General features: G+C 44.3%; 1 protein-coding gene across 2 annotated transcripts in view; it reads right to left on the minus strand.

Moving 5' to 3' along the window:
* Positions 1-767: 767 nt before the first annotated feature.
* SNAP25 (synaptosome associated protein 25) overlaps positions 768-14,494 on the minus strand; it is a 93,624-nt gene continuing 79,897 nt past the window's right edge. The window contains exons 6-8 of one of the 2 annotated variants that reach the window (XM_074949656.1): positions 11,748-11,873; positions 9,016-9,160; positions 768-2,105 (exon numbers count right to left, since the gene is read on the minus strand). In XM_074949656.1, coding sequence (XP_074805757.1) covers positions 2,037-2,105; positions 9,016-9,160; positions 11,748-11,873 — 340 coding nt within the window. In that variant the 3' untranslated portion in view covers positions 768-2,036. The remainder of the gene's footprint in view (positions 2,106-9,015; positions 9,161-11,747; positions 11,874-14,494) is intronic. The other variant, XM_074949655.1, reaches the window with a different exon arrangement.

Raw genomic sequence — 14,494 nt, forward strand, 5'->3', positions numbered from 1 at the left:
ATAGTATGATCCATAATAATATTTGCCAGAAGTTTACCCTTTATCGACAGAAAGTGGGGGGAAATTATTTGCACAAACGGAATAACAACAGATACTAAAAATAAACGACTGCAAGAACACACACAGCCTGGCATTTGCTTTCTTATATGTTTTGACAGAGATCCATTTAGGCATGTGAATGAATTGTTCACTCATGTAGAGCTAACAATAATTGGACTCCCCGTAAGAAAAATACCTGGAAAAAATATGCCAAACCTATTTTTAACCACATTCATTGTCAATAAATATTTACCTATATTTAGTCCTTTGTTAAAGGCATTCCTACCAGGCTATACAAATGTTACAGTTACTAGGGTTCTGTGAATACAGCCATATTAATAACATGAGGCCTGACCCTCAGCTGGTATCAATCAATAACATTCCATTGACTTCAGTGAAGCTACACCGGTTTATACCAGCTGGGGATCTGGCCCATGTATTCTATTTTCTACCCCAGAACAGGGAGAAATTTTCATCTCAGTATTCAGCTAGCTCCCCAAAACGAGGTAACTTAAAACAATAATCACATCACAGTTTGCTCGGTGTGAACCGCTTTTGTTCGGAATAGTTCCCTGTCACTTTAATTAGCATCCCAAATGGAAATCTTTTGTTTCCAGCCCTTACATACCACTGATTTGCAAAGAGCCCTTGGACTGCATCCCTGGCTCCCTTTTCACACGTGGGTGGAAAATAACAAGATATCACTGACACACAGGCCGACAAATGGATAATGGAAGCCTAGATTCCGAGGTCTATAATTTTTAATAATTTTTAAACTAGCTACAAAATGTCAATCACGTCACAAACTGACAGGAGACAGAAAGAATTTTCATATTACATGCGTCAATGATATTTATCTCACAGTTTATCTAGATTTCATTCGTGTAGGTTATTTTTTATTATTATTTTTCATTAAGTCAGCTACTAAACATCTCAGCGATTTGGTGTGCATAGCCCTAGGTAAGCAACAGAGAACTGTACTGATAACAAACCACACGAGGAGAGCGAGTAGTAAGATAGAGCCTTATAAAAATTACATCTCTTTGCATCGATTCCTATGGTAGTCGTTTCCTCCAAAAGATAAGTCTTCAAAAGCAACAGACAAACCCAATATATTACACCTATTTCTTTTTGCCTTTGACATATTTTCAGCCAAAGGTTCAATTTTACTGGCAATGATGAAATGGTGAGTGCCCAAGCCATCTTTTTTTCCATAATTAAAAAAAACCGATCATGGTTAAAAACTGTATATATATCAACAAGAAAAAAGTGGCACGACTGCATACTTGCTGGTATAACACAGTCCCAATACCGAGCATGCTTTTGTTGTCATTTGTTGGTGTGCTACTGCCATGGGAAAAGTCTTGTTTAAGTAGGAGTCTAGAGGTCTAGTTATTTCTCATGCATAAATGCATAAATCACATCACTTTTTAGTGCAATGCTTGTTATAGTTACATAATTCCACATTGTCTTATCATGAAATTATAACAACAGATGACAGCAATGGAGAACAGAAGACAGTAAGTTTAAGTGATACCCAAAGACAGGAGTATGGCAGTAGCTCTGTGGAATGTCACAGTTTTACAAGAACAATACTGTATATTTAAGGGTTAACAGCACAGTTAGCATTCCAACATTGGTGTCATTCAGCAAACATCATAAAAGAAAACAAAAAGAAAGCAACCCAAAAGAGAGAGAGAGAGAGAGAATTGAAACAAACAAACAAACAAAAAAACCCAACCAAAGAATCCCCCCAAAACTTCAAAGTGAGCTAGAGCCATCAAATCAGCACTATGTACAACCTTTGGAAAGAAAGGTCTCTAGAAAAAAATAATTACAAGTATCATTTTTGGAAAGCTGACAGACTACACAGGACAACATTGACAATGGGGGCTGATATGTGCATGTGTGCAAACCTAGTAGGTAAATACCATGAGAAAAGCATGAAGAGACTGCCGCCTGGGACAGTGCTAAGAGGGAAATGCATTACGTGGCATTTAACCACTGCCCAGCATCTTTGTTGCACGTTGGTTGGCTTCATCAATCCTGGTTTTGTTGGAGTCAGCCTAGGGGAAAGGAAGGAAAGAAACAACTGATTACACAGCAGAGAGAGAACATCTGCTTTGCTAAATATGTAGTAGAGTATTTCACCTATCGGGGCCCTCTCTGCTACCTACCTCTCTGCTTCCTGATCCTGGCCAACTCAGGAAGGGGAAGCTCAGAAATACCATGGAATTGGCTGTTGTGTTTTTTGGGGCCCAGCAGGAAGACAGAGTAGATTGTAGATTGGGTCCCTTTTGACCTTAAACTGTGTGATTCTGCGACTAATAGAAATCACCTGTTGGCATGGAATTCCCACCCGAATTTGCAAGCCCAAGAGGTTCAGGTAAACTCTGGGTAAGCATCTCACATTTCAGGTTTTTGTCTGAGCTTCCAAATGCTAGGCCACATCCCTGGCGGGTGTGAACTGACATAGCACCATTAAAGTGAATGCTAGGAATCTGACCCAGTTTGAAATTCATCCATCAATAATTGTAACAGATGTGCTGGTTTCCCTGACCTAAGGCTTCGTTCATCTTTGATATTATATAAGCATGTGGGATGCCACGGATCTGGGCTCTGTCCTGGCTGCACAATGATCTAAACCTTGTCCAGGCTGCCTAACAAGACTTTTGTTTTTGTTGCATTGGCAAAGCAGTGGAGAATCCATCGGGACAGAGAGCTAGATTGTCCTTTCATATAAAGCCACTGAGAAGAGGCAGGTTTCTTTTGAAAATACATCAGACTGAATCTTCAGGCCAGAGCAGAACTTGCTGCACTTGTGGTGGGAAGGGAATAGGAGGCATTAGGCCACCCTTCCACCGTTCCCACAAGATCCACTGGCACTGGTGCAAATTACAGCTGCCTCAAGGCTACTCTAATTTTCACCAGCAGATAATAGCATAAATGGGAATTGAGAGAGACCAAGGATCTGGCCCATCAGTTCCACCATATGCTCTGGTGTCAGATGTATACAAGGACTTACAATGCTCCCAATCCTATATTCCTCACATGTGGTTGCATCTCAAAATCCCATTGAAATCAATGGGACTGTCAGGCAGGATTAGGTCCACAAAAAGAAGCAAAAAGAAAAGATTTCTGGAGCCCCCTTGGACACTGGCTCTAAAAGAGACGCTCAGCACACTCCCCGCAACACTTTGTAGAGGGGTCTATGTGGAAGGAAAGAGTCCAGGAATACAGGTTTCACCATCTCGGAGCTCACTGGAATATCATTATAAGAACAGGATTGCAATTCCTTTTGAGAAATGTAAATATCATTTGAAATAATCAGACTGGATCTTATTGAATACAGTGGGTTAAATTCATCCTTCATATAATGTCATTGTCATCCAGGGATGGATCTAGCCCAGTAATTTTGAAAATTAAACAACTCCCCTTTTTTTGGCACAGACACATTTTTTTCAATTGGATCCCCCTTTGACTGTGGGTTGTAGTAGCTGCCCGATGTCAGCTTTGGAGACAAAGGGGCATTATCTCAACTGAAGTCGACCGGCGCAGCTATATCCAAGTGGATGTTGCTACGCCGACTGACACCAGCTGAGGATCTAGTCCCAAATGTTCTTCAGTGTTGATAGACCAATGTATTTAGGTATGGGAAGCAGGGCTGCCAGCTGGGGCTGTGTGTATTCCTGCAGGTTTCGTTACGTGACATAATCTTTAAATCAAGGTTAATCTTTCATCCCTGGAGCCTCCAGGTCAATCCTGGAAGGCTGGCAACCCCCTGGGAAGGGTGGGAATGGCATTACTGCTCTGTTAGCATTCATTTCAAATGAGCAATTGTCCATTTCATTTTATTAGCTCGGTATTGTCTGTGTTGCTTTTCATGATGACTATCCTGGTAGCAGTGCGGGGACACGTTTCTGTCATTTCAAGGTCTGGTCTTGCTCTCATTGGCGTCAATGGGAGTTTTGTCCGTCATTTGTGTGGCCGGAGAAGTGGGACCTGGGTTTATAAAGATTTCTGTATAGAACAAAACCTGGTGGAAAAATTGGTGGTGCAGTCTGAAATAGTGGGTCTTTCTGGAGCCTTTTTCTAGCTCATTCCCAGGCACAAACACTCTGGGGAAGAGAACTTTTACCTCGCCTGAACAAACCAACCCCCCCACCTCCTGTTATGATTCTCCTGGGCAGAGGATAGAGCAATGGGTTCTAGGCCTGGCTCTGCCACTAGCTGGCTGGCTGTCCTTGGGCAAGTCACTCCCTTTCTCTGTGCTCAGTTTTCAGAGCTGCAAAATGGGGATACAGCTGATCCAGCGAGCTAGATGAAAAGGCACTGAATAAGAGTGAGGTAGTGTTATTTTACCTCCTCTCTAAAGCATTATATCAGAACTAGGTATTGTTTTTGTTTCTGCACCCTTGATAAAGTTGAGCCATTAATATTAGACTCGTCACCATTAAAATTTTTAGCCTTTGTAAGCTGATAATGACACAATAGTATTCCTTTTATGTTGTAGGTTAGAGAATGCCATGAATACTCAATAACATTAATTCCTTACTCAGGCAATTGTGAAGATTTTAATGGAGAACACGGTACCTATCTTTTTGGAAAATGCATTAGTATTTCTGTGGTTTGCCTTTGTTTGTTAGCATCTACCGCTGTCTCCAATTTTCTGTGGCATATAAAATACATTTAACTGAATCTGAGAGGTAAGTAGGGTTACCCCTTTTTACAGGTGGGGAAACTTAGGCACAGAGTGGCACAGTGACTTGCCCAGACATGGGCCTTTCCAGTTCTTTTTAAAAGTGGCAAAATGGATAGGCTGATCATCTTTTCTTTAGAGTTTGCTGCCTTGTGTCCCATAATTGATTTGAAAGGCTACGAAGAAAGATATTTTTAGTACAGTAATGAATGCAGTGCTACTTTGTTTTATCTGTGGGCCAGCTCCTCCGCAAGTGTCAATCTGCATAGGTCCTTTCATTTCACTGGAGCTTTTGTACTGGATGCGGATTTGGCCCCAGGTATCTCTGGATATCTGCGTTTGTTCATGACAAATGGTGCCTCTGTTAGAATGCTGGAAGACCATGAACAGTTTTCCATTAAGTAACAGGAACAATGCTGGGGCAAGGTTATATTTTGTCAAAGATGAAGGCATGACAGTCTACTTGAAAATGGTAAAGGCCATGGGCGGCCATTGAACTCAGTGGGAGTCTTACAGTTGACCTCAATGGGAGCAGAGGTAGGCCAAAGCAGAGCACTTTTGAAAGCCCCGCCCCATATTTATGGCTCATTGTCACCCAAAGTCCTCTGGAGAATGTGTCAAATCTCCACGATGTTCCTGAGTTTTTATATCTGGATTTCTGACTTAAGAGAGGGAAAGAACAAAGGCTTTTCTTTACCACTCTCCATAACTGGATAGGTCAGTCAAGAGCTCAGTCCTCTGAGGTAGCTCCAGGTTGCTCATAGATCCAGCTTAAGTTCAGTGCCATATAAGCACCCAGAGCTGGCATTGCTGTGAACCTCTGTTTTTACAGAGAGTGGCAGTGGGGGGATTTTTAATTACTCCAAGTGATCCAGGCTGCTATTTCCTATCTCCTCTGAATGACAGCACCTTCAGCAACACAGTGCCCGTACCACTAGGACGGACCATTAGTCCATTACTGACTCATGGGGAAGAGTCCTCCCTACTGAATTACCATCACCACCACTAGGAGCACCCGGGTTTTCCCTCGGAGTTGACCTGATCCAGCTTTGCTGGCCTTAAATCTCATAGCTTGAAGTAATGTCAATAGGGTTAGAGGGAATGATATCGATACTGTTCCTTGGTTGTTTTCATGAGCCAAGGACTTGGTCAATTTAAGGAACCATTATTTTCTCTTGATCTGGAGTAGGGGGTTAACATGATATATTTGTGTGATGCATGTACCCTGGTGAGCTGGATAGTAGCATATTTTGCTGTATTGGTCTGTATTGCAGGTGTTTGGTTAGAATCAAGGAACACGCTATGCATGGGAAATGGCCTCTAGTGACAATATTCTTTAAGGAAGGATGTTGGGAATTTACACAGAGCTTGGTGCACAGTGAACACTGCCTCATTTTACCTTCATTCAAAAACATGAAGCTTGCTCTGTGAGCATGGTGTGCAGATCCAGTATTCAGAAGCACACAGGTCAGCGTTTTCAGCCAAATGCTGAGAAGCCAAGAATCCTGCCAAGTCAGTGCTCTACCTCCGGCTGGATTTAAGCATCTGTGTTAGACTACAACATAGCTTCTTAAACTCTGTACAGTGTGGTGTACCTAGCTATGTAAGAGGTTTGCATAGAGGGCCATTCCTCAGCTGGTATAAATCCGTGTAGGTGAAATAACACCTGAACTACATCCATTTATACCAGCTAAAGATCTGGCCCACAGGGCTTTACCTACACAAAGTGCCTTGTCTATGTTTTCAACATCCGTCAGGATGTTTTCTAAGCAAGAACTGGATCCAGCCCAGCAACGGGATATTCCGAGCTAGTATTCAGTGCATCGTTACGTCCCATAGGCACAAATGCCACACACCAGTATTTCATCTGTGTTAAATCACCTACTGGTAAGGCTGTGCCATGCTACTGTTGGTGGCTAGCATGTGCTTCTGCACTTCATCTAAAAAAGCACTTGTGTGCTACGCCTCCCATTTCCAAGACAGATATGACCCATGCCGTGCAATACTGCCATCCCTTCTCCTATCACAGATAGGCAACTTTCATTCAACATTGAGCTGAATATTAGCAATCTCTTAATGCCCCATATCAGGTTTCCGCACTCCAGAAGTGTGACATTTTACAGGTGGTGCCGTGAGAATGGTCATGCCTTTCTCAGTGTGTCCCAGCTCCTTTTCTTTATAAAGTTTAGATTGCTGGTCTGAAGAAAATGTGCCCTGACTCACCCTGATGTCTAACACAGGTGCAGTTACTGTCATCAAACCACGAGGCCCTTCATTCATTGCTTCATGGGCTTGCAATCTGACAAGGAACGTCACAAAGTGCTACATGTCCCCGAGTGTCAGGGTGCAGGAACAGTTTGCATCGTGGGGGTGCTGAGAGCCATTGAACCAAACTGTCAACCCTGTATTTAATGGAAACCACTTCAAGCCAAGGGGTGCGGCAGCCCCCCTAGTTCTAGCACCTATGCCTGAGTGCGCGTACGTTTTGCACTGGGCTCTCTGATTTAGTCAGTGGAAAAGCACATATAGCCTATTGGCCCCCCATATGAGGAGGTTCAATAGTGCAAGTTATTCTGGCATAGGTCAGCATTAACTCCTTGGGCCAGATCCTCAGCTAGTGTAAATCTCCATTGAAATCAACACAGCCACAGAAATTTACACCGCCGCGGTTCTGCCCCCTTATTTTCCTTTCAGTTCCTTTTGAGAGATCTGCCAATACAAAGGTAGGAACTGTGTGGCTCTTCAGATATGGGGCTGCTAATGGATTCTTAGTTAAGCATGGAAGTTGCTGTCAGCTCTTTGAATGTAAAAAGAGACCCAAACTCCAGAGATCTGCAATACAGGTCTGGTGTTGGAATGGTGGCCCCGACTTTTTAGCAAGCAGGGTTTTAATAGTGATTTCAAATGTAATATTTATTATTTGTATTGTCGTAGCACCCAGAAGCGCCAATCAGGGAGCAGGGGCCCTTGTGTGCCAGGCACTGTGTACAATGAAAAGACAGTCCCTGCCTCAAAGAATTAACAATCTCAGTTCGGATGAGATGTATGGGTGCCATCACCATGCTAAGATGAGGCCCCAGTCTCCTTTATGGGAGTTATTCCCATGAAGGAAGATGGGGATTCTAGGTCTTTCATGGAGTTTCCTTCTAATTCTTCCATTGGAAAGGGGGGGGGGGAATTTAATCTACCCCTACCCTGGAAGTGCCAGAGGGTTCAGCCTTCACTGCCCCCCCCCCGCCGTCCCCCCGGCCAAATCTGCAGATCTCTGAGGACTTCTGCATTGCAGTGCACCCTCCTCCCCCAATCCCCAAGCTCCCGCAGGAGCCATATTGAGCTATGCTGTGTCCCAGCTGCTGCTGCCACAGCACAGAAGGGCCAGCAGCACAAGTTACTGGAGACCCTTCAGCACCATGCCCTGCTTGGTCCTAAGGATTTTTCTTTGGTGGGCGAGGGAGGGGGGAAATCTGGCAGAGATCTGCCAGCTCCCAGGCCCAGCTCCCTCTTCCCAGAGCCAAAAAAATGGTCTCTGCAGAGTAACTTAGACAAAGGTTTCTAACCATCAGAGGAGTGAAGTTCTGGAACAGCCTTCCAAGAGAAGCAGTGGGGGCAAAAGACCTATCTGGCTTCAAGATTAAACTCTATAAGTTTATGGAGGAGATGGTATGATGGGATAACATGATTTTGGCAATTAACTGATCTTTAAATATTCATGGTAAATAGGCCTAGTGGCCTGTGATGGGATGTTAGATGGGGTGGGATCTGAGTTACTACAAAGAATTCTTTCCTGGGTATCTGGCTGGTGAATCTTGCCCATATGCTCAGGGTTCAGCTGATCGCCATAAATGGGGTCGGGAAGGAATTTTCCTCCAGGGCAGATTGGAAGAGGCCCTGGGGGTTTTTCGCCTTCCTCTGTAGCATGGGGCACAGGTCCCTTGCTGGAGGATTCTCTGCACCTTGAAGTCTTTAAACCATGCTTTGAGGATTTCAATAGCTCAGACATCGGTGAGAGGTTTATCGCAGGAGTGGGTGGGTGAGATTCTGTGGCCTGCATTGTGCAGGAGGTCAGACTAGATGATCATAATGGTCCCTTCTGACCTTAATATCTATGAATCTATAAGGGTCTTTGTGGGTTGGAGGTGGGGAATTGGCAGGATGCTGCAGGCGAAGGCTTGCAGAGAGGGCTGGGGGCATTCCATCTGGCACTGCCTGCTGGGCAACGTGACTTGTTAGGATTAGTATGGAAAAGTTGTTAGTCCAAGAGGCAAATCAGCCCTCACCTTCTCCATGATCCTGTCAATTTGGCGGTTCTGTGTGTCAATCTCGTTGCCCATATCCAGGGCCATGTGACGGAGATTTCCAATGATGCCGCTGACTTGCTCAAGGTTTTCGTCCATTTCGCCTTCTCGGTCATCATTTGTTACCCTGTGAAGGAACACACAATTCTTTTGAGTGGAGATGGACTCAACCAGTCTGGGTACGTATGCAGCTATCCAGCGGCCCTTGTCCATTCAGCCCTGCCAGCTACTACCCATCCCTACATCTCCCTTCACTTTGGAGCTATTCAACCTTCCTCTGGGCCATTCACCATCAACCATGCTAATCCTGCCACTGCCAGAAGTACTGACAGATTAAGTCTGGGCTGTCACTACCAGCAGTGTTATCTTTAGTGGTGGTTCTTCTGAGCATTGCTACTCTTGGACTTGAGGTTTTGCCTATGAGCGAACAGGATATTTGGGAGCTACCTGTGGGCTGCTGAGCAAGGAGATCCCATCTACCTGCTTTGAGTTACCTACGCCTAACTCATGATGAAAGTGCTGATCTGGCAGATTTGAGACTAATCAAAGCACGACGCAGGAGCAGTCTCATGTCTGAAACTTTTGGCTTAAATGATGAATTTTTAAGTAATTAAAAAAAAAAACAAGTGCATCAATTTCTCTTGGATTCATCTGCTTCAGTATAAATTCCCTGTTGCCCCCATTAATCCCATCTGGAGTTTGCAGTTTAAAGAGAAAATTCTAGCTGGTGGCGAGCAGACCCTGCAAAAGAACTCAGCCGTTAAGTCTTGAATTATGCATCAGCTCTAAGAGTTGGCCAGTTATGCAGGGAGTTACTGGTCGGTGATTCAAACACTGGAAAAAGCTTGGCCCGCTTGGAAAGTCACTGCTTTTCACCATCTCCTGTGTTTCTTACAAAAGATGGCAGATGGATAACCCTGAAGGCAGATGTCTTCTGTTTATCCGCAGAACAAATAGAACAGCAGCGTAAGCTTCCCCTGTGATATTCCACCACTGCGCCACATACCTGACCTGGAGGGGCTGCCCTCTAGGGGTGAAAAGGTAAATGGCAGTCTCGGTGTACTTAAATGGCAGCTGGATCCCACTGTGGTCAGCATCATAGAATCATATAATATCAGGGTTGGAAGGGACCTCAGGAGGTCATATAGTCCAACCCCCTGCTCAAAGCAGGACCAACCCCAACTAAATCATCCCAGCCAAGGCTTTGTCAAGCCGGGCCTTAAAAACCAATAAGGATGGAGATTCCACCTGTCCCACATCCTCCAGTCCCATCACAGTACACACATCTCCCTTCATCACAGCATCCAAAAAGTGAGTGGTTAGTAGTTATCAGAAGAATATTTACCTATTAATCCAGTTACCTCAGTCTTCATAGAGCAAAGCTTTGCATACTGGTAGGCCATTCTGTGGAGCAGCTGTCATTATGAACTTGACTGATAGCATTGACACCTACATATCAGTTTTATAGACACTGTAATCAATATTTACTTACCGCTGTCTCCTTAGCTAAAAGAGAAGGTTAGCAGGTGGGAAGCCAAGTCAGCACACTTTCCTGGTACCAGTGGATTTCATTTCAGCACCACATACCCAGAGGTGGCCACTACATGGCAACATTTACCTGCAGTTAGTGCAACACAGCATCCCAGATACTGCACTTTGCCCCGGTTCAGCAGGGGGCCTCAGGATGCACATAACTTGAAGCTTTGGGTAGTTCCACAGAAGACAACGGCACCACTCATGTGCTTTAAGTTATGCGCTCGCTTGAGGGCCTCGTTGAGTGGGAGCCTGCACAGCTGTTCGTTTAGGAAACATCTCCATCGCACGCAGCGTGAGCCTTCCACCCCAGGCTGACAGACTGGGGCTGGTGGGGCCCCCGGTCCCACCCTAAAGCTAGCTGTGCAGGTGTTTCACTGCGGGCTCTGGAGCCTAGGGAGGGGCATGGACATCAGAGCCCATGCTCCAGCCTCTGGCCCAAGCCACCACTTCACAGTGCTGTCTACACAGCCATTCTTGCAGCGCTAGTGTGAGCGCCGCTAGCCCAAGCCTGTCCACCCAGGCTGGGAGGTTGGGTGTAGACATACCCTTTGATAGAAAATAAGGGGTTTTAAATTGGGTGGTGTACTCCAGTGCTGATGCTCAATGATAACCACTAGGTATCTTGGAACAGTAATAATAAATTGGCATTTATAGGACACTTTTCATCTTCAAAGTACTTTGCAATCATTAATTACTTAGACTCCTCCCCCCCTTTTTTTGCATAGTCTTGTGCCCATGCAGAAGCCCGTTAAAGTCAATGGGGACCATGCAGGCACAGAAGTCCACCAAGGGTCAGTGCCTGAGTACTAGCAACTCCTTGGTCAAGTAATTATTATCATTCATCCTATTTTACAGCTGGGGAAACTGAAGGAGAGAGATTAATGGCCACTGTTTCAAGAGGCCACTCAGTGTGGGTACGTAGGTCCTGATTTTCAGATCAGCCGAGCACCCACAAGTCCAGCTGAAGTCAACAGGAGCGGCTGGTGTTCAGCACCTCTGAAAATCACACATCAGGTGGATGTGAGCACCAACTAATCAGTAGAAAATGTTGGCTTAAGTAACCTCCCCAGTGCCACAGAGCGAATTAATGAAGAATACAGGATTTCTGACCATCTGGAAGAAATCTAAATATATCAGCACCAGGGAAAATAGAGAGAAAACTGGATAACAAGGCTCACCTGCGGATAAAGCCACCGCTGATGGCCATCTGCTCCCGCTCATCCACAACACGTGCAGGCTGGCTGGCTACAACCCCATCTTGATTATTGCCCCAGGCTTTTTTGTAAGCATCACTGGATTTAAGCCTATGCAAAAAAGAGGGTGAGCAACAAAGCACCAAGTAGAAAGAGACAAGTGCAAAAATCTTTACTTCTCCAAGCTACGAGCTACATCAAGCAAATGAGTTTTAAGATAGAGGGGCATTTATCGTATACCGATATATCATAAACCTCAACAAAACTTTTTTTTTTCACTGCCACAACAACTGGAGTGCGCCGAGATTTCGTTTCCAATAGAGCGAATTGCAATGGTCAAGTCTGCAACGTTGCACACTGGGTTTTCGAACAAAACAAAACAAGAATAAAAATAACGGTAACGGGGAGACCATTCAATTGCATTACAGCAACACGTGCGTACTTCGACGTAAGACACAGAGAACACACTGGCAGACAGACATAAAAACAAAACTGCCAAATATAGTGTGTACATCACATCACAGCAACACACTGGCTTAGAGAAAAATAGAGCAGGTGAGATTTTAACACATTCTCATGCAAAAGAGTCCTTTTAAAAATATATCTGTGGCATTGTGGGCATCTCAGGCCCTAACCTGTCCAATGTTTTTCCAAGTATATAGCGTTGTTGGAGGAGGGGGTTGTTTTTAGCGTTTGCGTCACAGTGAGTGTAATTTCATTAGATTTCTAAATAATATATCGGTACTTGAAAATAGTAACCATACATCGACCGTTGATGTACAAACCTTTGTCCACAGAGACAAAAAGTAAAATAGGCAGAAGTGGGATGAGTGCAGGAGAAAATAAATACAAGCAAACTAGCATCAGAAAGGGAAATTTCTCTACACTTTCTTCATGCACCAGCTACAGGCATGAATAAGAAGTGAAGCATTCTCATTAAGCACAACTGCCCCAGTAGTTCATCATACTCTTAATGCACCAGCAGTAACAGCCTTCACAATGAGCAATGCCCAGGCAAAAATAGATCTTGGTCTTCTTCAGGAACCTGAAACCTCAGGACTTAAAAAAATTGCCTTCCAACAGGTCATTTCTTTAGCTTATGCAAACTTTCCAAGAGCCATTTTTGACTGAGCCGCCATGATGAGAAAAATTAAAATCCAGGCATACCAGCAGTGGCAGATATTAAGATGTGCAGCATACTTTGGGTTGTTCTGACACTAAAGTGATCATGAGCTTTTTGGGTTTGTAACCAAAGAACTTCATTTGGTTCCAGAAATTGAGCCTGTTTTCAGCCAAGCTCTTGGGAATGACAAATTCCAATTTCCCTGTTCTGCACACGCCTATGACTGTGTGTGTAAGAAAGAGCCTTGCCGCTTGCACTTTTGTGGAGGGAGTGAACGCACTTTAAGATGAATTGGGGACGTTACTGAAATAAGCTTTAGATACTCCCATCATGTAATTCTACTCTCCCTGGAGCTGCCAGGAATTTGTTTTGTGCAAAGATGAGTTACAATCCGAAAGGGTATTGATAAAACACCATTGAAGGGGATTTTTCCGGAGAGTCATCAGTTCTGCTGTTTTTACCTCTTAGAATTTAGTAAGACAAAAGAAATTGAGGGTTTTTTGCGAGGTGAAATGTATGATACACTATCGTTTCTGGAAACGAATTAGGGAAATGAGTGCATCCAATGAAGTGAGCTGTAGCCCACGAAAGCTTATGCTCAAATAAATGGGTTAGTCTCTAAGGTGCCACAAGTCTTCCTGTTCTTTTTGCGAAGACAGACTAACACGGCTGCTACTCTGAAACCTAAACAGGGCTAGTGATTATCACCCCAAATGCTGCATATAGTTATTGTTATGCACTTTCTTTTAGACCTTTGCCACATGCAGAGAGTAAGATATCTCCAGTGAGTTCTTATATCCCACTCAGAGCCTGTTCCCACTCTTTTTGTGCATGCCAACCTCCCACCCAAAATCAATGGGTGAAATCCTGGCCCTATTGCGGCCAATGGAAGTTTTAACATTGACTTCAATGGGGCCAAGGTTTCACCCAATGAGAACTCTGGCTGCTAACGGAATGGGGGAATGGGCCCTAAATTAGAACACATGGTTCATTTAATGTTATTTCCGTGTAGCAGGGAATTATTAGATGTGAAAGTGTCTCCTCGTATATGGCTACCCAGGAATTGTGGGAACGTGTTATAGTAGTGTTGGTATTTAGGCCCTTATGGATTTTTCTTCCCGCCGAACGTCACTTCTAAGAGCAGTCGCCCTTTCTAAAGCAGTTGATTCCTGGCTTGATGTCTGGGAGAACTGCCTCTAAAAGCAATATGAGCCCAATTCTGCAGCCTTAAAAGGTGAGTACCCCCACTGAATGGTAGTATCACTTGCTTACTGAGCCACTCGTGTCATGGCTGCAGGTCTGGGTCCATGTGTTACTTTGAAACAGTAATCTCAATTAGTAGCAGAGTGACACCTTTAAAAACTAACATGTACCACCCCAAAAACCTACGGGACCCTTTCGCTATGCACTCCATGGTACTGCCATCACCGTGAAGTGGTAAATATTTGAGGGCCAAATTCTCAGGCAGTGTAAACTGATACAGCTCCAGTGGAGCTCAGCGGACTCACACCAGCTGATGATCTGGCCTTGAGTTTTTAGTGGCTTTCCCAACCGTTTGTACACTCAAAAAGTCAAGATTTACTGCAATATCCCATGGGATTTTCTGTAT

This window comes from Natator depressus, chromosome 3, assembly GCF_965152275.1.
Source record: "Natator depressus isolate rNatDep1 chromosome 3, rNatDep2.hap1, whole genome shotgun sequence".
Lineage (NCBI taxonomy): Eukaryota > Metazoa > Chordata > Testudines > Cheloniidae > Natator > Natator depressus.